This window comes from Lotus japonicus, chromosome 2, assembly GCF_012489685.1.
Source record: "Lotus japonicus ecotype B-129 chromosome 2, LjGifu_v1.2".
NCBI classification, from domain to species: Eukaryota; Viridiplantae; Streptophyta; class Magnoliopsida; order Fabales; family Fabaceae; genus Lotus; species Lotus japonicus.
In genome coordinates this window covers 6,600,321-6,627,151 of record NC_080042.1, presented here as the reverse complement: position 1 = coordinate 6,627,151, position 26,831 = coordinate 6,600,321, and the positions used below count along the sequence as shown (strand labels likewise).

Below are 26,831 nucleotides of genomic sequence, written 5' to 3'. Positions count from 1 at the left end.
AGGATCAATCTTCTCATCTCTACATCGTCAGGCACACATATCCGTCCCTTGCATCGCAGAATATTGTCATTCCCAATAGAGAACTCTGGTGCCTTTCCCTGAGTCACACGGTCTCGCCACTCAGCTATCCCTTCATCAGTCTCTTGTCTAGACTTGATCTCTTCCAAAAGTCCACTTGACACCGTCACCATTCCGAAACTCAGTCTTCCTGGTGCGAGCTTAACGTTCAAGCTCAGATCTCGGAAAGCCTCCAACAGTTCTAACTCCTTGACCATCATTGAGGACACATGTATAGCCTTCCGGCTGAGAGCGTCGGCTACGACATTGCTTTTCCCCGGATGGTACTGTAGAGTGAACTAATAGTCCTGCAGGAATTCCATCCACCTCCGCTGCCTCATGTTCAGATCCTTCTGATCAAATAAGTACTTTAAACTCTTATGATCGCTGTAGATCGTGAACGTACTGCCATAGAGATAGTGTCTCCAAATCTTGAGAGCATAAACTATGGCAGCCAACTCCAAGTCATGTGTGGGGTAGTTCTTCTCATGAGTCTTCAACTGCCTTGAAGCATAGGCAATTGCTTTCTTATCTTGCATCATTACACAACCTAAACCATTGTGTGACGCATCACAGTACACGTCATAAGGTTCTCCTTCCTTAGGTAAAGCTAGTATGGGTGCGGTGGTCATCCGCTTCTTCAAATCCTGGAAACTAGCCTCACACTTCTCCGTCCACGCAAACGGTTGATTCTTCTTTGTCAACTGGGTCAACGGCGAAGTCAACTTTGCATAATCTTTGACGAATCGTCTATAATAGCCAGCAAGCCCAACAAAGCTTCTGATGTCGCTTGCTGTCTTTGGTTGCTCCCATGACAGAATCGTCTCGATCTTGCTAGGATCCACTGCCACACCCTGACTTGATATGACATGACCCAAAAATTTCACCTCCTCCATCCAAAACTCACACTTTGAGCCGTTCGCATACAGTTGTTTCCCTCGCAACACGCCCAACACCTGGCGCAGATGCTCCTCTTGTTCCTCTCTACTCTTCGAGTAGATTAGGATGTCATCGATGAATACTACCACGAACTTGTCCAGGAATGGTCTGAACACTCTGTTCATGTAGTCTATGAACACTGCGGGTGCATTAGTAACTCCAAACGGCATCACAAGATATTCATAATGCCCGTATCGAGTCCTGAATGCGGTTTTCTGGATGTCAGATTCCTTAACTCGGATCTGATGGTATCATGACTTAAGATCTATCTTCGAGAAAATCACCGCTCCTCTAAGTTGATCCATTAGGTCGTCTATCCGAGGCATCGGATAACGGTTCTTCACTGTCACCTTATTCAGCTGTCGGTAATCCACACACAATCTGGACCTCCCGTCCTCCTTCTTCACCAATAGCACAGGTGCACATAAACGCACACAGGCGTACACCTTGGGGCGCAAAAGGGATTCCAAAGCCCACTCTTCCTTCGAATGACATTCCATCAATCGATCTCAGAGTTCAAACATCTTAATATAATCAAACACTTAGTCTCAAGTATCACGGCAATGATACTAATCAGACAATCTCACAGTCAAGCAAACATCTTAGCACACAAGTCTACCCAATCTCACCGCGAAGTTTTGAAAACACCTTTATCAAAAACAAAACACCACAAGTTCGGAAACTCGTAAGCCCAAAACCCTTAGTGCTCTGGTTTCTCAACCGGAGCTCTGATACCACAATGTAACGCCCCGATTTCTCGAGTGTTACACAGTAACTAATTAACCAATTTTCGTAAAGAGTTTTCGTCGATTCACTTATTAATCTTCAATTAATGACAAAACTTTCATTTTACAAAAACTCTTGAAACATAACCTTTCCAAAAAACACGCGGAAGTAACCAACTTCGTAAAACTTTTTAAATAACCAACTGTAAAAAGTACGAAACAAAGGCCTGAATGAAAATAAAGATTACATCAAAACTTGTTCATTCGAATTTAAGCAATAAAATTGTTCGATACCAACACTTCGGAAACTCTCAACCCCAACAGAAAACAAAAGACTCTCAACCCAAACCCTATTCCTTAGCCTCTTCCTCTTCCTCTAAAGTGTAGTCGTCCTCCAGTATTGGCACGTCACGTAGCATCAACTCCCAAGAATGAGTCATCGCCATTATCTTCACGACCATCTACCCCCCCCAAACAAACACATAGCAAACAAGCAGGGTCAGGTCCAACAAAAGAATGATAATGACAAAATCAACAACAACATATATAATATAAGTACATTATATGTCTTTTATGGGAAAGAGTCAGTTACTAACGGAATCTCACTTCACACAACCCACCAAAACTTCCATGGCCATAATCACGATCATCCGCAAATGAACAAATCTCGGAGGGGACTCACCGTACAACCCTCAATCATGTGGGGGGACTCACCGTCCGCCAGACTCACCGTCCGTCCACAGAATCACAAGGCGACCGCAGTCAGCCAATCACGTGGGGACTCACCGTACAACCCACAAAACACCCTCGCGTGCAAGGTATCATCGTTCTCATGGTCCATAGTCCTCACCAGACCTATGTCCAATTATTCACATTTACTTGCAAGCGAGTTTATTACACTTTTCTCTTTGTTAAGTCTCTAAAATCAATCCTAGAGTCTTATCATACTCTTTATACAACAACCTTCACAACACAACATTCACGGGTTACAAGGGAATTACGGCTAGGTGAGCGACCCTTGAACCATTAACTCAGAAAATAAATATAATCCACGTAAAGGAACGCAAGAACATTCACTCATGCATAATATATCATCGCAACTTCAACATATTGACAGCAGAAACAACTTTCACAAAAATAGCGCCACAGAATGCATCTTTCAACCAAAAATCACATATGATACCTTTCTAGAAAGCTATTTTAAATATCTACAACTCTCTAGTTAAAATCATTTTCATTTGAGTCCCAGAATTAGGTGATATTAGGCCTTAAAGCTAACTGTCCGGAACAAGAAGACAGCAGGTGTGACAGTTACTAAACACGACCCCCAGATCACATTACTAAACCAAAAATTATGATTTCTATATGTCTGGAAAGATATTTCGAAAATCTACAACTTTCATTTTAATCACTTTTTCATTTCATGACCATAAATAGGTAAAAAGGGGCTCTGAAGTCCGCTGTCCAGTACAGGAAACTGGCAGCGAAACTTCCACCTCTAGTTTAAGCTATAAACCATCTCAGCCCAAGGCTTTAAGCTATGTTCCAGCAATAAAATCAAATCACATAGGTCTCATATGATAATAGTACAGCAAGCAAACCTTCAACAATCAAGATTCTTCACAAACAAACATAGCAACAAGTCCCTAATAAACTACCCAAGTCCTAGGACCAGCCCTTACCTTGATTCTTGATCTGAAAAGAGAAGAGAATGAAGTTTGGAAGAACAATCTCTTGCTGTCCAAGTCTCCTTCACCTTCCTTCTCCTTCGCGAAACTCTCTCTATTCGCGCTCTCTCCCTTGCTCGCGCGCGTGACCGGCGACAATGGTGGTGGCTTGGGCGGCGGCTCCCTTCTCTTCTCTCACACGTTCTCTCTTTGTTTTTCACGTGAAGGTGCTGTAGTGTATCTCTGTTTTCTGATTGTGGAAGAATAGGGTTTCCCCCCTTGGCTAAAATCACATGCAACCCACAAGTGGGCTAGGGTTTTGTTTTTCCACAAGCCCGACCCAAGTCCAACCTTAACCCACCAGTCTAATTACCTAATCAGACCTGAAACTTACTAAAACCTAAGCCCTCAAAGGTAAATTCATAATTAAATTCGAACTTAGAAGAAAAACAATGTAATAATCCCGCTGGCACTGTACAGCCGGAACTACGTTCACTAAAACGAGGATATCTGGAGCTACAGATATCGGATCGACACGAAACCACTTGGAGAATTTTCTAGACTTGAAGGTCTACAACTCTCATGAAGGAAGTTTTCCCAAATGAAGTCGTTAAGACCCTCTAAAAATTCACACAAGTTGTCAGTTCTAATCTGCCAGTTATCAAACATTAGCTAAAACTTCAATTTTATTCAAACTTCCATAAAATTGTTCCAAATTGAACTTAGGGCCTTACAATACCACCCCCCTTAAAAATAGTTTCGCCCTCGAAACTTAAGGGTTTACAAATAAATCGGGGTGTGATTCCCGCATCTTATCCTCTAACTCCCAGGTCGCGTCACCAGTTTCTTGGTTCCACACGACCTTCACTAAAGGCACCTCCTTGTTTCTTAAGCGCCTTACACTTCGGTCGACGATCTTGATGGGCGGCACCTCCATTGTCAGATCATCTCTCAGCTGTATGTCGTCTGGCGTAATCACATGCGAATCATCTGCCATGTACTTTCGCAACTGCGACACATGAAGAACGTCATGGATGTTGGATAGAAACGGTGGTAGGGCGATCCTGTACGCCACCGGTCCAACTCCCTCCGTGATCTGGTATAACCCAATAAACTTCGGAGTAAGCTTCTTGGACTTGATTGCCCTTCCGACACCTGTCATCGGGGTAACCCGCAAGAAGACATGGTCTCCGGCCTGAAATTCCAACTCCTTTCGTCGGTTGTCGGCGTAACTCTTTTGGCGACTCTGCGCGGTCCTCATCTTTTCCTGAATTCTCCTGACTTCCTCGGTGGTCTGTTGCACCGATTCCGGGCCAATCACCAAATTTTCTCCATCTTGATGCCAGCATAAGGGCGTACGACACCTCCGACCGTACAAAGCTTCGTAAGGTGCCATGCCGATGCTCGCATGGAAACTATTGTTGTAAGTGAATTCGATCAATGGCAGCATCTCATCCCAACTGCCCTTGTGATCCAACACAGGCCCGTAGCAAATCTTCCAGCGACTGGATTGTCCTCTCTGTCTGCCCATCGGTTTGCGGATGATAGGCAGAGCTCAATCTCAACGTAGTTCTGAGGGCCTGCTGCAAGGCTCCCCAAAAGTGAGAGGTAAACCTCGGATCTCTGTCTGACACGATGCTGGTCGGTACACCATGTAGACGCACAACCTCAGCCACATAAATCTCCGCCAATTTCTCCACCTTGTACTTCAGGTTGATCGGGATAAAATGAGCGGTCTTTGTCAAACGATCAACAACAACCCAAATTGCATCGAACTTCCTCCGAGTTAAAGGTAACGCCGTCGCGAAGTCCATAGAAATACTGTCCCACTTCCACTCTGGGACATCTAGTGGTTGCAGCTTCCCTGCGGGCTTCTGATGCTCTACCTTCGCTTTCTGACATGTCAAGCAAGTAGAAACATACTCTGCAACCTGCTTCTTCATCCCAGGCCACCAGAAGTGAAGTTTCAAGTCCTGAAACATCTTGTTCATTCCGGGATGGATACTCAGTCTACTCTTGTGTCCTTCATCCAGGATCAATCTTCTCATCTCTACATCGTCAGGCACACATATCCGTCCCTTGCATCGCAGAATATTGTCATTCCCAATAGAGAACTCTGGTGTCTTTCCCTGAGTCACACGGTCTCGCCACTCAGCTATCCCTTCATCAGTCTCTTGTCTAGACTTGATCTCTTCCAAAAGTCCACTTGACACCGTCACCATTCCGAAACTCAGTCTTCCTGGTGCGAGCTTAACGTTCAAGCTCAGATCTCGGAAAGCCTCCAACAGTTCTAACTCCTTGACCATCATTGAGGACACATGTATAGCCTTCCGGCTGAGAGCGTCGGCTACGACATTGCTTTTCCCCGGATGGTACTGTAGTGTATCTCTGTTTTCTGATTGTGGAAGAATAGGGTTTCCCCCCTTGGCTAAAATCACATGCAACCCACAAGTGGGCTAGGGTTTTGTTTTTCCACAAGCCCGACCCAAGTCCAACCTTAACCCACCAGTCTAATTACCTAATCAGACCTGAAACTTACTAAAACCTAAGCCCTCAAAGGTAAATTCATAATTAAATTCGAACTTAGAAGAAAAACAATGTAATAATCCCGCTGGCACTGTACAGCCGGAACTACGTTCACTAAAACGGGGATATCTGGAGCTACAGATATCGGATCGACACGAAACCACTTGGAGAATTTTCTAGACTTGAAGGTCTACAACTCTCATGAAGGAAGTTTTCCCAAATGAAGTCGTTAAGACCCTCTAAAAATTCACACAAGTTGACAGTTCTAATCTGCCAGTTATCAAACATTAGCTAAAACTTCAATTTTATTCAAACTTCCATAAAATTGTTCCAAATTGAACTTAGGGCCTTACACACAACGTTTAATACAGTAGAGACAGCACAGTAGCAACAATAAATCACTAAAAAACACATAGAATTGTTAACCCAGTTCAGTGTCAAAACACCTACGTCTGGAGGATGCCAATCCAGGAGTCAATTCACTATCTTAGTAAAAGCTCTCAGGTCATACACGAAAGTCCCTCCTATACCTAAGTTACTCCCCCTTAGTATTGAGCATCTTCAATGTCTACCACTATTACAACTAGTGAATCTAGCTTAGCCCTTCCCTCTAAGCTACGAGGAAACTTCCCCTAACTCCTAATGATCACTGCCACAGTGACCGATCCCTTACAACAAGAGTAAAGACGATCTCAAGATCAAAAAAAACTAATGCAACAACTCTCAGCTAATACAAGAACATAAAGATGCTGAGAGAACAACAAAAACACTGTGTGAACTCACGAATATGAAACCCTAATTTCTCCAATCAAAAGGCACACCTAGCAACTAGGTTTAGGTCTTCATAAATAGCAGTTGTTCTGGCCTTGTCTTTGATGGGCTTGAACGAACAAAGGAGTCCACAACAAAACAGAAAGTCAATCTTTTAAAACAGAACCAAATCTTATCAAATAAGATTTGAAAATAGATTGAAACTTTCAAAACTTAAAACCAGATCAAATCTTCTGAAACAGAAACAGATTTGATCACACTTGATATATTCCTTGAGCAGCACACAGAAGCTTTTTCAACAACCCTAACTTGATTACCACGAAATAATCCAACGCTTCACAATTAATCATCCAAGCACACAACAGTTCGCAGGGACACATGTCAGTCGAGATGTTAAGACATCGTGTCCGACATCTTGTCACAGACTCAAAAACATTAGCTAAAATGCAGACAATCATAACAAAGGAACAACACACCTGAAGAATCAGGCCCTACGAAAAACTTTACCTCATGATCAATAACATATTGATACGAATCACCTACACCTCGAACCAAGCGCAAATAGAAACACCATTGAACATGGACAAAACAGAGCAAAAAGAAACCACGGACGCAAGAAAGCAACCAATAACCTCATCCACAGACAACAACACGCCAGGAAAAGGAGCGAGCAGGACCGAAACAGGGACAATTAAGGCCCTTTGAGTCGAAATTCCCAAACAGAATCGCGCAGCAAACCCAAACCCGAAACAGGGGCAAACAGAGTCGAGAACACACACCAGAATCGGAAAACCCAAATAAGAACCGCACTGACACACAACAAAGATGATGAAACAATGTCGAAACAAGCACAGGAGGCGACAACCACACCCCAAGAAGGAGCGTTTACAGAGATGTTAGCAGCCAAAAACCACCATAATCTGCATATCTCGGATGATGGTCAGTACTGTACACATGTTCAGTCATTAGATTAGCAAATTTAATTTAATATAGTTACAATTTTGCATATATATATTCATTATGGCAATGCAGACTTAATGTATGAGAAGTGATCTCGGGTTTAATTAATACCCACACAATACACTTGATTGAGAGGATGAATAAAATGTGTGACTGATTAAATTCTAAATTTGAAATACACATTTTTTTATATCGGAAAGATAAATTGCAACGGGAATTGATCCCTGGACCTACCCTACCCAACATATATGTCTCCCAGCTCCTACCACTTGAGCTATTCTAGGGAACATTTTCTTAAAAATAAGTAAAAAAAAAAGTCAATTTTTTTTAATAAGTCAAAAAATACATGATGGTTTATATAAAAAAAATTGTGATTGGTAATTACTAATTAATCAGTTACTATGAAATAAATGAACTTTGGTGATCCCGTTAAGAAAAAGAGTTTGCAATACCCGCCAATGTTTATTGAATCATATTATGAGCGACATGGCCTAGGACAAAGAATAACAACACTACAGCTAGTCGTTAGAACCAAAACAATCTCCTCCAAATTTATATAAGTCAATCCCACCACACTGAACACTCACTCGCTCATTCATTCATTCTTAAACAGAGGGAATTACGTACATTAAACATGTCTACTGTTGTTCCACTTCCCTCAAACCTTGCATTCTCTGATGCAAGCCCTGAATGGATGAACAAAGCAGACAATGCATGGCAGCTCACAGCTGCAACACTGGTGGGCCTGATGAGTATTCCGGGGCTCATGATCATGTACGGCGGAGCAGTGAAGAAGAAATGGGCAGTGAACTCAGCATTCATGGCGCTCTACGCTTTCGCCTGCGTGATTTTCTGCTGGGTTTTCTGGGGTTACAGAATGTCTTTTGGTGACAAACTTTTCCCTTTCTTGGGAAAACCTGCAGTTGCACTTGATGAGAAGTATCTTTTCAAGCCAGCTTTTTTTGGGATGTTTCCAAATGTAACAATGGTGTACTTTCAGGGTGTGTTTGCTGCAATCACTGAGATTTTGCTAGCAGGGGCTGTGTTGGGGCGCATGAACTTTTATGCTTGGATGCTGTTTGTGCCTTTGTGGCTCACTTTCTCATACACCTTCGTAGCATTCAGCATTTGGTGTCCTGCTGGCTTTTTATCTAAAATGGGGTTGATAGATTACTCAGGTGGATATGTCATCCATTTGTCTTCAGGGGTTGCTGGATTCACAGCTGCATATTGGGTAAGTAATTCAGAAGATTTTATTTTATATGCTTCTTCAATATATTTAGTTATATTATTTACTTGTATAACACATTTTTGGACACAAAAGCACCTACAACTGAGCTAAAGAACTCAACCCAACTTCGAACAATATTCTGGACCCTCTCTACCGAATCCAACAACATTTGGAGCCATATGAATTTTAATTCATGAGCATGTGAACAATCTCTCTCAATAGATATTCATGCCACACATAAACTAGACAAATTCATTATTTGATACATGAGCATGTGAAATTTAATAATTAATTTTTCTTTCTAATCAAGAGTTTTGATGTCTTATATTTTTTCTCTAAATTAAAGTGCGAGCTCACACACACTAATTTGCCAGGTTGGGCCACGCCTGAACAAGGACAGGGAAAGGTTCCCACCAAACAACATCCTTCTTATGCTAGCAGGAGCAGGGTTGCTTTGGATGGGATGGACAGGGTTCAATGGAGGAGACCCTTACACAGTGAGCATGGATGCTTCATTGGCTGTCTTAAACACACATGCTTGCACTGCTACCAGCTTGCTTACTTGGGTCATCCTTGATGTCATCTTTTTCAGAAAGCCTTCTGTAATTGGAGCTGTTCAAGGCATGATCACTGGTTTGGTTTGCATCACCCCTGCTGCAGGTTTGTAAAATTTGATTACTCACATTTCGAGAACATCTAGCTAAAGTTCAAAAAGTGTAGTATATTTTTTTTTAAAGTCCAATGAAGTTGCTCTCCTAAATTTAGAGAGAGAAAAAAACTTAATTTCACTTTTAGTCCCGATTGTTTTGAATATGTGCAAATTGTAGCTCTCTAGCATTTTCAAGTAAATTAAGTACTTTATTTTTAAAATTAAGTAAATTTGATCACTCTACCAAATTTTTTATGGTACATCAAAAAGATAAATTACACTATTTAAGGATTGATCCCTAGACCTTCTCCTCCCCAACTCATATATATGTGTGAGAGAGAGAGTGTATCACTCAACCAATTTGAATATACATAGACTCCATAAATATTTATTTTGTATACATCACCATGAATTGGAGATATAAAATGATTTTAAAATTTTAAAAAGTGTGAGATTTAGTCGAATTTTGTAGGATGAGGTTTGGGTTTAACGATATAGAATTTGGAATTATTTTTTATTTTGGTTAGTGAGGGTTGAGGGAGAAAAACTATATAATGATTAGCGTCATTTGATTTGTAAAGATTAAACAAAAAAAATGAGATTTTGAGAGTTTTAAGTTAAATATATGAAAGAGAGACTTATGGGACTTTATAAGTGAAAGAGGGACTTGATTAGCACCATTCCTTTTACTGTAATCAACTTAATAATTAAGGAGCTAAACCTGCTCAAAAAACTATTGGGAGATTAAAATCATACATCAATCATATTAAGAGGACCAAATGTGCAATCAAGGGACAATTCTAAAAGCAAAGTGCTGTTTTTTTGTGCATACTCAATTGCCTGATCACCGAGCAGAAATTGATAATTAGTGTGTCTTATGTTATGATTAATTGTTGTTTCCTATCATGTTCAGGGGTTGTTCAAGGATGGGCAGCACTTATAATGGGGGTTTTCTCTGGTTCAATTCCATGGTTTACCATGATGGTAATCCACAAGAGATCAAAGCTTCTACAGAAGGTGGATGATACAATGGCAGTGTTGCACACTCATGCCATTGCAGGAAGTCTTGGAGGAATCCTCACTGGACTCTTTGCGGAGCCAAGACTTAACTACTTGTTCTTTGGTACTTATAATAAATACGTTGGTCTATTATATGGCATCCAAATGAACATGTTTGGTACAGGGTTAAGGCAATTAGGAGTCCAACTCTTTGGTATCTTGTTTGTTGTGGTTGTCAATGTTATAAGCACGAGTTTGATATGTCTCTTGGTTCAACTTTTCGTTCCATTAAGAATGTCTGAAGAGGATATGGAGATTGGTGATGAGGCTGCTCATGGGGAAGAAGCTTATGCAATCTGGGGTCAGGGTGATAAGCTTGAAAATTCAAGTTCAAAGTATGGAAGTTCATTGTATGAAGATCTTGAAGCTCCTGGGGCCACCAAGAACAAGCGTGGTGGTGGCCAGCTCGAGATGACCTCAAACTAAAATCTACTAATATTGATGTCTTGGTCATGGACTTCTTTTCAGAAAATAAAAGCTTAAGTGATGCTAATATTGTTATTTGGATCCTGATGTTCGTTCTTCACAACAAATGAATAAAATCAGTTATGCAATTAAATGTGCTTTGATGTATGCAAATTAAATGTGTTTATGAAAAGCATGCATTTCCACAAATATATATGCCAATTTTTTTAAATCTTCAATTCTTCCAAACATCATGAACAATTTCCAAATACTATATAAGACATGTGAAAGTTACAGAGTTTTAAGCACAACTTCACAAAACCATATGTACCTTAGTTCAAATTAAAAACACTCAAACCTTTAAAAATAATTAAAAACACTCAAACTCATGGTTTCCCAAATTTATGATTCTATCTGTTGGTATCTACACTAGCTAGTAGCATAAGATTTATATTTAAATATTGTAGCCTAAATAGGTTAGAGATAATTATAAGGTCACACGCAAAGAATTATCTCACTGGAATATGTTGTCTTACTGAACCAGTTCATTGGATGGACTGTTATTGGACCAACCCATTGGAGGAGCCCAAATAGACTCTAATAAGGATTATGGTTAGCCTCCTAGTAAGGGCTTATGAATAGAGCATAAGATACTCAAACCCTAGTTATATTTTGCACATTCTTGCCTTTGTTATCACAAGGAGCTGCAAAGAATTTCTAGTGAGAGAATTCGTGTGGACTACTAGAGAGACGAGGCTACAACTGTTGCAATCCCTAAGGTCGTCAAGAGGTAATTTGCACTTGTTTGTTTGTTTTTATCTATGAACTTTCATGCATGGATTCGCAGCACATTTTCATATGAGAAATTCATATTTCGTTGCAATAATCAACTGCATGATTCCTTCCCTTAAGTGATATTAGAGTCTTGCTTACAAACCATGCTTTTGGACTTTAAAAGCATGAAAATGTATACCATGATTATGCTTTTTTGTTTTGAATATAATGATTATGTTTCTGTATATGATTTTTTTTTTTGAAAACGAAATGAATAGTATTAAGTAATTGCTTGAGCCAAAATAGTCTCAAGGCCAGAGCAAGGTACCATATGTTTCTGTATATGATAAATCCGTATTGCTTTCTATTTTAAGAACATGATAAATCAATATGTAGAGATTAATTTCTATGTACCGGCAGTGTAAATGAGTTTTACACAATCATTCATGTTGGGGGAGACAGGGGAGCCCATGGACCGAGAAGCAAGACACCAAGAGATCTTGGACACCACATCTTAACCCAAAACCTTAAGGCATTAGGTTTATGAGTCACATCTCTTATAAAGTCTTCTCCTCACCCACACTTAACCAATTAATGTACAAACCAAATATAAAGGTGAAGTGTCCGCAACACCATCCCTCAAAACTGAGAATAAGTTGACCCAATGGTCTGAAAATAAGACCTCCTAAGTCCAACCAACTCTCTGTGATTCCCGTAAAGAAACCACACAAAAAGCTATAGGCGGAACTACCCTGTCCCCAAGGAAACAAATGAAGCAATGACTGTCAGAGCTAAGACTCTACTCCTACACTAATCCTATCTCGAGGAGCTCACGCAAGCACGCAAAACTATGTGCTAGCATGATCGTCGTCAGAATCAGAATCCAGAACGACCAAGTCTACAAACACTACCCCGCCCCCTCTCGCAACAGCGATGCGCTCCGGTGCTGGACTAACGGGCTTCGGGCCCGATCCATGATCATCAATGATCGCAGCGGTGGGTGCACTAGACTCTGCCGAAGGCACTCCCACTGGCTCCTCCTCTGAGGGATCCTCGTCCTCTGAAGATGACGGTGGTGGTGGTGGTCCTCCTGCTCCTGGTCCGCAATGCACACCCAGTGGCAAGTTGAAGCTGACAGAGCACCTCCTCAACACTTAACATGTTCCAAGTAGGATTATCAAATAACAATCACATTCGACAACTAAATTAGTATGCATGTTGCATGATATGCAATGCAGGTTAACCCAGTCAACCAATATGCAATCCGGAACGGATGGACATCAACGGATCAGCCCTAGCACCAGCCACGGTGGGACCATTTCGGCCCGCGTGCCTCTTACTCCAACAACAGCGGTAGTCAGATCAGCCGTAACCCGTAGGTCTGCCATTTCGGTCTGCTACTAAGAGTCACCTAACATCGCTCTTACGCGGAAATCCTGGTCTTATAACCAATTTTGGAATCGGCCGTGGTCCGGTATCTCGCCGTGTTTAAGCCACTTAATGAGTGCATGCAATGCAGTGATTAGCCATACAACGTCTCCGTCCTCACTCGACACGTCGCCACGTGTTCTAGCTAAATTAATGTCTCTAAAAACTTACCCTAAGGTAAAGTCGATTCTACGACAAAAGACACTTCTTCACAACGACACATAACCCACGATGATCTCCAAATCATCCGACTCATCTCAATCCGATGGTCGCAACTGCTCAACGAGCACAGAGTATCAGACTCTCAGAAACTAACGGTTTCCCGGACTTATCCCCAGGATAGCCCAACCACATAGCTGCTCCAACAGCACAACAACAACAGCTGCTCCAACAGCACAAAAACGACAGCTGCTCCAACAGCACAACAACATCTACATACTCAAGCCTCTCAACTTTCTCAGACACTGGGATCCGACGACACTTCTCGTTTTCCAAAACTAAGATTTGACTTCCACGCCTTCCTTTCGAGTTTATTATCATTAATTAAAGATTTAGAGGTTGTTTAATGTCTTATGAGTTTTCTTTACAAAATACTATCCTTTTAGTCTTATCGCAAATCCTATAAGTTCTCGGGATCTCCAAATCCCCAAATGACTCCAGAGAATGTCTTGATCCATAAACACCATAACAAGGCCCGAATCTCATTCGTCCTATCAAACTTTCTCAAAACTCTCAAAATAAAATCGGCATGACCTGCCCGCTATTCTCACCATTCAGAAACTCAGATTTCATTACCAAAGCATAAATACTCAGCACAATCAATCAACATGTCATGTATCAACATATTAAGCAATAACCACATAGCACTTAGCATATAAGGCATGCACCACACATCCTAAATTACCCAATTAGCACTTAGCATGTAATTCACTCATCAAAAACATTCAGTAGATGCATCATCTACATTGTCAGCCGAAGCCTCAGAAAACATTTTCCAATCACACACAATCCAGTGCATAAACAGTAAACAATGTCGAAAACATCGACCCTAAGCATTAACTAGAGATTCAGTGAGAAGCCCTCACCTGTAGGTTCTCCAGAGTTCTCTCCTAAAGCTCCTTCACAATCAAAGCCTTGCTCCGCTGGAAATTCCTCAAAATCACCTTTAGAGCAAAACCACAGAAATACTATCAGAATCTATCGAAACTAAGCTATCGATACTTACTAAGGTTACTCGAAGTAATCTATACTCTAAGGTACGATAATCTAGCGCGAAAGACAAGTTTTCGGAAAAGGAAATTTTCCTCCTCGTCATCCTATAGGCTCGGCCACTTTAGGTAATTAGGGGACTCGATTTTTCTTCGATCAAAATTGGTTCCTATGCTTTCATTAGCCGTAACTAAGGGTATTCTGAACTCGGAAAAATTATCGGATCAAAAACTGTCGCAGGGGTATTTTGGTCATGATTTTTAACTTAGAAATTTCCAAAACTGAAATCCCAAAAACCAAATTTTGCAGGGACGTCACCAACGACGTTTATGACAACTAATCCTACTAGCACTAAGCTAAGGCGATAGTTTTCAGCCTAAAGGTTGAAGCTTTACTCCAAAAACTCCAAAAATGGGTATTTTAGGCTAAAATTGATTCCGGCGGAATTCCGGCGACATAACGGAAAATCTAATCCGGCAGAAGTGATCTTGGGCACATAAAGAAGAGGTTTAGAATCAGAAATGAAAGATTCGGGATAGTTTTGCAAAAACCCATAAACTATCAGCTCAGAAAAGTCTACAGAAAAGCTATGAAAAAAGCGATCGGAGGTAAGGATTAGCGACTATACCTCGAAGCCTTGAAGCAGCAACTAATTGATCGACGATCAAGCAAGCGATGAAGAAAATCTTCTCCTCCTTCTTCTTCTTTGTGGCAGTGGGTTTGGGTGGGGAAATGGGTAGTTTTTTTTTATTTTTTCTTCCTTTCTTGGCTATATATAGAGGTTGGCAAAACGCGGGAAAATGAAAGTTTCGCGAATCTGATTTTTCCGGCGTCATTCTCCGTGAATTCTAAGATATGTTTTGGCGAAAGAATTCCAAAACTAAAAAGATGTCTCCTTGTATTTTTGGCAACTAAAGCATAGTCGGTATAAAACTATTTTACCCGATAAGTTGCTTTTTGCATCGAATGTCGGAATGGAAAACTTCCTTCTGAAGAAAGATTGAAATCATCAAGAGAAATGGGTGTACGCGTGTAGAATATTCATTTGAAGCTCTGAATAGAAAAAGTCTTCATTGTCGGGTGATTCTAGGGTTTTGAAATACCAGGGTTTCAGTTTCGGCAAACTTCCGATGATTGGAATCGGACGTTCGTAGATCCTAGAGTTTCGTCTCGAAACGATTGTGATATATGGAAAAAAAGAAGTTCTAACATTTCTCTGAAGATTTTTGGAATTAACTTCCATCGTGCCTAAAAGTGAAAACTAGCTATATACTAGGGTTTCTGACCTAGGTTTAAGCGTATAACAATCGTGCTATAACTTTTATCGACTTCGATACAATCCTTTGACTTTTCCTGAACTTTCTCCTTCATAAATTTATTTCATTTGGTAAACTCTTGTTCAGGTTTCCCTTCACGATACATCAACCCTAATCGTGAATAGGATTCTTTTCACTTAGCATAAGCTTGAAAACTTGGGTCTTACATTACTACCCTCCAAAAAGAAAGTTTCGCCCTCGAAACTTAGGGTTCAGTAAAAAGTTCTGGATATTGTTCCATGATCTTTTCCTCTAACTCCCATATAGCACCGTCCGTGTCTTTGTTCCAAATAACTTGCACTAAAGCACTCTGCTTTCCCTTCGATTGTTTCACTCTTCTAGTCCCAATGCTGACCGACGGCGTCTCAAAAGACATATCGTCTTCTAACTCTCTGTTATCCGGTTTGACCACTTGCGTCGGGTCTCCGTTGGAAATAGTATTTGTTGGCATTCGTGCAATCGCACAACCTTAACCACTTGCTCCTTTGCTTTTGTTCGTCCAAAATACTGATTAGAAACTCGGTACATCTCTATGCTCCGGAGTGAATGCTCAACTTGAGTCTTAATACCTTGTGCATCACAAGACTCATTCCCTTTAACATTAACTTATCAACAACTTATAAGCTAACCTTCATCTTAATATCTAACAATTCATTATTATCGTCTTCGTCCTCAAAACCTTCCTCACTCAAACCAACTCAAACTTACTGAAATCCCTAACACTTCGCATAAATCGAGATTTATCCTCTAGAAGATCAAATCATAACTATACCTCAAGGGACTTAACTAGTCATTTCGTCATCCGATCCTCCAACCTTCTGAGGTTTAACTACTATCGTAACTGCTATCACCACTACATCCCTTACTCACACATGATTTTCAACTCCCCAAGTCAATCTTAATCATAGGATTCTTATTCAACTGAGCAAAATTCACTTGCTAACTCTATCATGCATCACCGAAATCCGTAACAAAGTTCCATTCACTATTAGACTCTGAGTAGCTTGTCTAAATATGATAACTTCAAGTATTCATCTTAATACTAACACTTTCCTTCTTGTAACTTGATTACCATCTCGTCGATAAACTTCTTAATCTCCCAATCAAATTATGACTAACTTCAAGTCCTACACACTTATGACAAGAATCAATAGGCTTAAAACCTAAACCTTTTCCAAGTTTGGATCTCTGATGCTCTGTAACTCCTCAACATTTCCTAAAAGAATATTCATCTCTTAAACTACAACTCCTTCGCAAGGAAAACAAATACTTAATGAGAACTTTTTCCTCCCAAACTCAACTAATCTTCGATCAACTCAAGTTAATCTTACCAATCCTTCTATCAAAGTCCATATCCAACTGTGATTCCGAATATCACCCCCCTCAATATTAAGTTGATCAGGCCTAATACATCGAAGGTGAAAATCTAGAAAAAGCCCACTGGAACAGTCTGAAGGTATGAAAAACGGTAGAAAGGGGGGGGTTTGAATAACGTTTTCAGTATAAAACTTCCACCTTAAAGATTTTGACAAATCTTTCGAGAACTTAAGTGCTAAAGATAAGAGATAGAAAAGCACACAAGGATTTTATCCTGGTTCACTTGATAAATCACTCAAGCTACTCCAGTCCACCCGTTAAGGTGATTTCTTCCTTCTTAGAATGAAGGCAATCCACTAATCAGGTAAGAGTTACAACTGCACTTGAAACCTACAAGTGACTAACAATTACACTGACTTAGCTCACACTAAGATTCACTCTCTTAGTCTTCTCTAGGATCCGATCAACCTTGATCTCCTAAAGGAACTAAACAAACTATTTATCAAAGAATTGTTTACAAGAGATTTGCTTCTAAAAAGCTAATAGTAAACTCAATGAATTTCAGATGAAAGAAAGCTTAGAAGAATTTAAGTTTGTCTTGCGCGTATGTGAATGCTTCTAGCCGTTTCTTTCAGTCTTCAGCCTCTTTATATACTCCAAGGATTAGGGTTGAGCGTTGCATGGGAAATGCTACCGTTGGAGGGCAGTTCTGGAAAATCCAGCTTCTGCTGTGTCTGAGACTGTTAGGTAGGTCGTCAGAAAGGTACAGTTGCTTTTGTACTTGGATAGCGACTTGACCTTTAAACCTAGGAGACTTCTGATCAGGGGATGCTTCATATTGGAACTTGTGAAGCCGGTTGATCAGAGTCAGAGGGAAAGCCCAGATCCTCGGACCATTGTTTCTTCTGATTCTGAACTCAGAGGGAAGAACATGGTCTTCAGAGTATCTTGCTTCTGGACAACAGAATTTCACTAATCAGCTTCTGGATCTTCAGAGTCTTCTACACCATCAGAATATCTGAGCCTTCAGTGTTTCTTGGTTATCAGACTTTCTGGATCTTCAGAGCTTCTAGTGACTGAGTCCACATCAGAGTTTGTATAACTTCAGAACTTCTGAAGCTTTTCCACTGTTCATGCTGAACATGGTGAATGCGAAAGCGTTGCTTGGGTTGCTCTTTATACACAGTGCTTCTGATTTGTGTGAGATTGAGTTGAGGTCAGAGCCTGTAAATAGCACACTCAGAAAAACACGTTAGAGTACCACAATTGTTCATATCAAAAGGTTAACTTGTAATCATCAAAACATAGAGTTGTACTACTAGATCAAAACTTGATCTTACAATCTCCCCCTTTTTGATGATGACAAAACTAAGATTTTTGATGAACAATTCTTAAACATTAAACTGAATTCACTCAGAGTTTAGAGATATAGAATAAGACTTATCCTGATGTGAATAGTTTATCTTGCTCATTCTGAATTCAAGTCACTGCTTGATTCTGAGCTTAGCTCCCCCTGAATCTAATACTTGATGAAAACGTTAGTAAAGTCTAGATTCTGAGCTAAATGATATAAGAGTTCAGAGTGAAAAACTTATGACATAGATGAAAATCGAGTAATCAGAGCGCATAAGTGATCAGAGTCACGGACAAGGTATCAGAGTCTTGGGTATCAGAGTCAACTTAGAATCACTTCAGAAGAAGTGAAATGTATTCCTTGTATTTGCCCAGTGACACATCTATGGTCATGAAGGTGGAACTCTTAAATTCTCCAAAAGAAAAAATAAATCACACTAACACATCTTACACATCAAAAACTGGGTTTACTCCCCCTTTTTGTCATAAGCAAAAAGCTTGGGGTGTGAAAAACTTAGCTTGAAGTACAAGGTACTCCCCCTTAGAGAAGGTCTAAGTTTAAAGGAAATGAAAATTATGCAAGAATCAGAGTTAGGCGAAATAAATAGAAGAGTTAATGCAAGAGAAGAACGTTTACCACCGGTCAAGGGAGTAAAGAGAAGGGTCAGTTACCAAGAACTTAACCTCGAGAAACTGTAGGAGCATTAACTTTCAGAGAGAAAGTGAAGCCTATATAAAGCGTTGGAGAGAAAGGTAAGCTTCACACCTCGAACAATTTTCAGTAAGGAAAAAAAATGGCATCATACATCGTAGCACTAGAAGAGCTGAGGAAGAAGGCCTTCGAGGAGGACTTGTTCCTTAACATCAGGCATCCAGAGGGTACAACGACCATCGCGGAGCTGACACGGACACTGCTGGAGGAGGACCTGCGTCCAGAGTTGAAGAGAGACCTGAAGGAATTTCTTGCCTTCGTGGAGGAGGTGCAAGAACTCAGCCGGCTTGAACTCAAGCTGCTGGAAGAAAAAGAGAGTTTGGAAGAGAAGCTCAAGACCGCAGAAGAGATTCTGGAGAGGGATGAGCTAAAGGACAGGCTCAACAACATCCAGCATGCACTAGAGCGTCTGGAGAAGGATAGGTCAGAGCAGCGCCAGGAGTGCAGAAGAATGAGGAGGGATCCTCCATTCTAGACTTTAGGGAAAGAATGTATGATGTAAACATAAAGAGATTATGAATAAAAAGAATTTTTGCAAACACATGTGACACAAATATATATAGATATGCATAGATAATCACAAATGAACAAAGTAGAATAATTAAATAAAAAGAAACAGAGTTTAACAAAAAGAAAACAACGTTAAAGAAAAAGAAAAACGAAGAGATCCTAAAACTAAGGTTTATCAGTTCGACGCAGAAGTTCCATCATCATGTGCTTCATTTCAATTAGCATGGATTCATGAGTGTCAAGACGCTGTTCCATGATGTCGAGTCTGGATGAGCTTGAGTGAGTAGAACCGGAAGGAACATTCTGAGCAGCTTGAGGATCTGGAATTGAAGCAGAAGTAGCAGGAGTAAACACTACTGGTGCAAGTGCTTGGCATCTAAGAGCTTCAGCCTCAGCCTCAAGTCGTTCAGCCTCTAATCTGGCTTGTTCAGCCTGAGCTGCTGCTTGACGTGTAGCTTCTTCTGCTTGAGCTTTCTTTCTCTTGGCTTCTTCAATAGCTTAAAGAAGCTTATGTCTCTGTTCTTGTTCATGAAGAGCCACCCTTCGAGCAAACCTTTGCTTTGCAGCCTCAATCCTCTGACTTCCCTCTGCATGCAGGAGCTGCATCATAAATGGAACTTGAGCCACTAGCCAAGTGCCCAGATTGTTCCACTCATCAGCCACACGTTCAGCATTCTCACTTAGGTCAGTCTGACCGTGCACATTGCGTAGCCTCAAGGAGGCTTCATGATAGAAAATATTGATGCACTCAGAGAGAGATGTGGGTCGGAGGTGAGTGTAAGGAATTATGGAGAGGTTGGTTTCAGGAGAGGCTGGGTGATTGCTGCTGTGAGCTTCAGAGGCACCTTGTGGAGAACCAATGTTAAGCATTTGAGCATTGGGTGCAGAGGTTCCAAGGTGAGGTTCTGAAGTTTCAACCAGAGGATGAGGTGATCTAACCGAGGACTGGTTAGACACAGATTGTTCTGGTTCAGGTTCTGGTTGAATAGGCTCTTGTTGGTCAGGGGCAGGGTGAGCTTGTTGAGCCAAAGGGTCTGCCTCTTGTAAAGGATTGGCCAAGATAGGTTCATCTGGGTCAACTAGACGTTCAGGTCTAGGGCCAGGATATCTCCTAGGTCTTGGACAAGTGAGATAATACTCTTCTAGAGTAGACACCTTTTCTTTTCTGACCTCCATGAATTTTCTAATGGATTCAGAGTTATTGGAGGGAGAAGAGTCAGCAACATTGGTTGGGAAGGATACAGGGGTAAAGGCTGTGGAAGAGTCTGTATCCGTAGGTCTGGGAGCCAGTCGTTCTGATGCTCTTGGAACAGAGTGATCAGAGGTTCTGGGTCCAGGTTCTGTGTGGGTAGGCTCTGGTTGTTCATGAATGATGGGTTCAGAAGCTAATGGGTTGTACTGAATGGTAATGGGAGAGGTAGGTTCTTCTGACCTAGAGGGTTGGTTCTGGAGCAAAGTCCAGAGAGGTGCTTCAGTAGGAGAAGGTTGAAAAAATGAAGACCTTGGGGAATGTGGTGGAGAGGTGGTTTGTGCAGCTGGTTGGGATTCAGGAATAGGAGTGAGGGGATTTGAAGAGTGTTTGAGCATGGCAGATATGGGGAGTGCATCAAATAAATTCAAATCATCATCAGAAGCAATTGCAGACTTACTTGAATGTGCTGATGATCTTGTCACTCTGGCAGGAGTTTCAGTCCTTCTGATCACTTCAGCAGCTGGTTCCACCCGAGTAGGCTTCACCACGATTCTGACCTGCTTCTTCTTCTTCTTAGGAGGACCATCCTCATTATCACCATCATCACCATCATCAGGCTTGCTGGTGTCATCCTGCTTTCTCTTGGATTGACCAGCCTTCTTCTTTTTGATCAGAGGGACATCTGATTCCTCAGAAGATTCTTCTAGGATCATCTTCCTCTGAGCTTTCTTCTTGGGAGGAGAAGGAAACTCTGGAGCTGGCGGCAGTCTGCTGAAGAAGTCATCGAGATCAATTTCGAATCCTTGAGCCCTTAGGTCTTCAACATAGCACCTAATAGCGTCAGGATTGTCTGCCTGAGTCCACAGAGGGTAGTCATTCAGAGGCATCCTTCTGCTTCTGATCTCAGAAGATGTGTCTTCATGGGCAGGAGCAATCTTCTTCTTGATTAGGCCCATCTTCTTTAGAGAGTTTGCCGTGAAGACATCACTGACAATGGTGCTCAGATCCTCTGTGCATCCAGCATTTATCAGATCTTGAACGAGGCCACTCTTAATGAAGAGATCAGACAAAAGTCTCCCGAAGGGAATATACTTGATCGCTGACTTGATGGAGGCAGTGGTTCGAGACTTCCGGATGCATTCCTTCAAGTAGGAGAACAGGAAGTAGGGAAGGCAGATCTTCTTCTGGTCTTGGATGAAGAACAACATCACCTTCTGGTTGAAGTTGATGTAGTCTGGGGAACTGCCCTTTGGTCTCTGGTTTATGCAGTGGAGCAGAATTTTGTGCCAGATCCTGAGCTTGGGATGAAGGTCCATCACCTTGTAATTCGTCTTGCCCGGTTTGTAATTGGTGTACAGGGCCTGGTTGATTGTATCTTTGGTGCTGGGTTTCAGCTTCGATTCCGTGAGTTGGAAACGATACCCAAAAGCAGTGTCTGCACCCAGCAAGTTCACGAAGGACTTCTCTGTGATGATGATCTTTCTTCCAAGAATGTGAGATACCACCTGAGTATCATCGCAGTCGGCGTGCTTCCAGAATTCCTTGACCAGTTTCTCATACACCGGTCCTCGAAGTCTGTTGAAGTAGTTTCCCCAACCTTGAATTTGGACTTCAGGACGAAGATCATACCCATTTGTAGCCAGGTTGTCGAGGTCGAATCTCCATTCTGCCAGGACTTGAAGTTCCTCAGGAGCATATACGCAGTGAACGGCACAGTCCCGTTCTGCAATTGGAATAATCTGCTCTTGAGCTTGACCTTGATCTTGTGTCGGATTCTCAGGGCCCCTTTGACCCGTTGCTAGACCAACTACCATGTGAGGGAACTGGGTTGCATCTGCAGTAGCTCTTCTGGTTTGACTCACCATTTTTGAAGCGGTTGAAGGTTTGAGGTAGAAGATGAAGGTTGAAGGATGAAGAGAGATCGAGAGAGAAAACGAGGATAAGCGGTTTCGAAAAGCAGAGAGAGCGAGAGTAAAAACCGGAAGTGAAAGAGATCGTGTGTGTATAGTGGGTTTTGACAAATAGCCATTGTTGATTTAAAAAGCACTTTAAGATCAACGGTTGAAAATTAAAGATAGATAGTAACAGTAAATACACAAATCACACACAGGAGAGAAGCACATCTACACGCAATCATAACAGACTGTCACACGGGCACAAGGAACTATGCATCAGAAATACTGACACACGTGTTGCTGTCTCAGCTTCAGAGTCAGTACCAGTGGGTACACACACTCTGATTGAGTTACCTTCTGGACTAGACATCTTCTGATCAAGAAGTATCATAGTCAGAGGTTCTGATCCATCTTCACTCTGGACAAAAGTCCATGTTTAGATTTTTCAGAATAAAATTAAATCTATCCTCTGCTAAGGGCTTTGTAAAGATATCTGCCCATTGATGGTCAGTATCAACAAACTTCAGAAGAAGTACGCCCTTCTGTACATAATCTCTAATAAAGTGATACTTTACCTCAATGTGCTTTGCCCTTGAATGCAAGATAGGATTCTTACTCAATGAGATTGCAGCAGTGTTATCACAATAGATTGGGATATTGCTCTCAAGGATCTGATAATCCTCCAGCTGATGTTTCATCCAGAGCATCTGAGTGCTGCATATTGCTGCTGAGATATATTCTGCCTCTGCAGTTGATAGTGCAATGGTTGATTGCCTCTTGCTTGCCCATGAGACTAGATTGCTTCCCAGAAATTGACAATTTCCAGAAGTACTTTTTCTCTCTGTTCTATCTCCAGCATAATCAGCATCACAGTAACCTGAAAGCTTATACTCTGATGTTTTCTTATACATCAAGCCAAGGTTAGTGGTGCCTTTCAGATACCTTAGGATCCTCTTAACAGCAGTTAAGTGGGTTTCCCTTGGATCTGATTGGAAACGAGCACATAAATGAACACTAAATAGTATGTCTGGCCTAGATGCAGTTAAGTATAGAAGTGAACCTATCATGCCGCGATAGAGCTTCTGACATACTTTACCACTTTTATCTTCTTTCTCCAGAATGCATGTAGGATGCATTGGAGTCTTGGCCACTGTAGATTCCAGCATATTGAACTTCTTCAGAAGTTCTTTAGTGTACTTGCTCTGATGGATATATGTTCCTTCTGGTGTTTGATCAACTTGTATTCCCAGAAAGTACTTTAATTCTCCCATCATACTCATCTCAAATTCAGCCTGCATCATCTCAGAAAATTCTTTGCATAGAGATTGATTAGCAGAACCAAATATAATATCATCAACATAAATTTGCACAATTAAGATATCATCTTTATAAGTCTTGCAAAAAAGAGTTGTATCTACTTTACCCCTTACAAACTCATTCTCCAGAAGGAATGAGCTTAGTCTCTCATACCATGCTCTGGGAGCTTGCTTCAGACCGTAGAGTGATTTCTTCAATTTGAACACATGGTCTGGTTTCTTCTTATCTTCAAAACCTGGGGGTTGATGAACATAGACTTCCTCTGAAATATAACCATTTAGGAAGGCACTCTTCACGTCCATCTGATGTAGAACTATGTAGTGATTTACTGAAAAAGAGATCAACAGTCTGATTGCCTCCAGTCTTGCTACTGGAGCAAATGTTTCAGTGTAGTCTATTCCTTCCTGCTGGCTGTAGCCTTGAGCAACTAGCCTTGCCTTGTTTCTGACTACATCTCCTTTCTCATTCAGCTTGTTTCTGAATACCCATTTCGTTCCAATAACATGGACACTCTCAGGCTTCTTCACTAAGCTCCAAACATCGTTCTTGGAGAATTGATTCAATTCTTCTTCCATGGCCAGAATCCAATCCTTGTCCTGAAGAGCTTCATCTATGGACTTGGGTTCAATTAAGGACACCAATCCTTTCAGACTGAGCAAGGTCTCTTCAGAGGGTCTGAAGGCAGATCTGGTTCTGACTGGTTCGTCTTTGTTGCCCAGAATCAATTCCTTAGGGTGAGCTGCAGTGATTCTGCTCTTCTTCAGAGTTTGTGAGTTAGAGGGACCAGCTTCTTCCTCTGGTTCATCTTCCTCTAGCTCAGCTTCCTCTGGAGCTTTGCCTTTGTCAGAAACATTAATGCTTAAATCTGCAAACTTTTCAACTAGCTTTGACTGGTCAGAGTCAAGCTTATCGTCAAATCTAACATGAATAGATTCTTCAATAGTCTTAGCATCAGTATTATAAAATCTAAAACCTTTAGATCTCTCAGAATAACCAAGTAATAGACATTTAGAAGACTTAGCATCAAATTTATGCAATCTATCCTTAGTATTGAGAACATAACAAACACAGCCAAAAGGATGAAAATAAGAAATGTTGGGTTTTATGTTCTTCCACAATTCATAAGGAGTCTTATTCAGAATTGGTCTCACAGAGATTCTGTTCTGAATGTAACATGCTGTATTTACTGCCTCTGCCCAAAAGTGCTTAGCCATGCCAGTTTCTTGGAGCATGGTTCTAGCCATCTCCTGAAGAGTTCTGTTCTTCCTTTCAACAACACCATTTTGTTGAGGAGTTCTGGGACAAGAGAAATCATGTGCAATTCCATAGGAATCAAACAGACTCTCAAAATTGTCATTCTCAAACTCTCCACCATGGTCACTTCTGACACGCACAATCCTACAAGCCTTCTCGTTTTGCACTTGAGCAATGAAGGTAGAGAACACAGCATGAGACTCATCCTTGCGGGTTAGAAACTTTACCCATGTCCAGCGGCTATAGTCATCAACGATAACCATCCCATATCTCTTGCCACCTATAGACTCAGTTTTCACTGGTCCAAAAAGGTCGATATGCAGAAGTTCTAACGGCCTTGAGGTTGAGACAACATTCTTTGCCTTGAAAGGGACTTTTGTGAATTTGCCTTTCTGACATGCTTCACAAAGAGCGTCTGAAGCGAACTTCAGATTGGGTAAGCCCCTGACAAGGTTTAGCTTGCTCAGCTGAGAAATCTTTCTCATACTGGCATGCCCTAACCGTCTATGCCATACCCACTGCTCTTCATTAACAGACAGAAGGCACTTCACATTCTGAGCCTCCAACTCAGATAATCTGATCTTATAAATGTTGTTCTTCCTCTTGCTGTTAAACAGAACAGAGCCATCGATTTGACTTACAGCCCGGCAGGACTTTTGATTGAATATAACATCATAACCCTTGTCAGCTAATTGACTTATAGACAATAAGTTATGTGTTAAGCCGTCTACCAATAACACATTATCAATGCATGGACTACTATCTACACAAATAGTACCAGTACCAACAATTTTACCCTTTTCATTTCCTCCAAAGCCAACTTCGCCTCCAGGCTTAAGTTTCAGCTCTCGGAACATACGCCTTTCTCCCGTCATGTGACGCGAGCATCCACTGTCCAGATACCATGATTGGTGTTCAGTGGAGCTATCAAGGATATCTGCAACATAGATAATCTTGTCCTTAGGTACCCACTTTCTGGGTCCTCTCTTGTTAGTTACCCCAGAGGTTCTGATCACCTTGGGTGTCTCAACATGATATTTTAAAGGAATATTTGCATGATATTTAGTCATAGAGAAAGATTCCTTTTTAAGAGGGTTTTTAGCAACTTAGCAGGAACAGGATCAGGCAATATGTACCAGAGGGAACAAAGCATTCATACAAGGATTTAGCTTTAGACACAGAGGGCTCATTTCTAATTGGTTTAGAATAGCCAATGCCATGCATTCCATTTCTGCTTACGCCATAGATCATTGAAGCCATTAAGCTTCTATCCACGCTTTTAGCTAGGAATCTTTGAAAAGACTTTTCATACTTAGATTCATTTCTACAATCAGAGGCATCACAGGCAACAATTTCTTCTAACTTAGCAATCTGGTTCTTAAGCACAGAGTTAGAATTGATCAAGGCATGATTATCATTTTTCAAATCAGAAATAATTTTCTCATGTCAGAAGGAGTCTTGGAAACAGCAGATAAGTTCTTTTTCAGCTTCTTATGCTTAGACAATAAGGAGTTATACTTATCCATAATATCAGACAATGCATGTTTCAGTTCAGAGGTAGAGAA

At 41.2% G+C, this 26,831-nt stretch overlaps 1 protein-coding gene across 1 annotated transcript; it reads left to right on the top strand.

The window, feature by feature from the left end:
• The first annotated feature begins 8,236 nt into the window (after nucleotides 1-8,236).
• Nucleotides 8,237-11,145, top strand: LOC130735218 (ammonium transporter 2 member 5). Its single transcript, XM_057587294.1, has 3 exons — nucleotides 8,237-8,879; nucleotides 9,251-9,536; nucleotides 10,439-11,145. Exons 1-3 carry the CDS (start codon nucleotides 8,280-8,282, stop codon nucleotides 11,008-11,010), a joined length of 1,458 nt encoding a protein of 485 aa, XP_057443277.1. The 5' UTR covers nucleotides 8,237-8,279; the 3' UTR covers nucleotides 11,011-11,145.
• The last annotated feature ends 15,686 nt before the right edge of the window (nucleotides 11,146-26,831 follow it).

Bases quoted from the DNA above. Each gene is read 5' to 3' on its own strand.
- LOC130735218 (XM_057587294.1), top strand. From the start codon at position 8,280: ATGTCTACTGTTGTTCCACTTCCCTCAAACCTTGCATTCTCTGATGCA. The intron at 8,880-9,250 runs GTAAGTAATTCA...CTAATTTGCCAG, and splicing joins GATTCACAGCTGCATATTGG to GTTGGGCCACGCCTGAACAA. The intron at 9,537-10,438 runs GTTTGTAAAATT...TATCATGTTCAG, and splicing joins TTGCATCACCCCTGCTGCAG to GGGTTGTTCAAGGATGGGCA.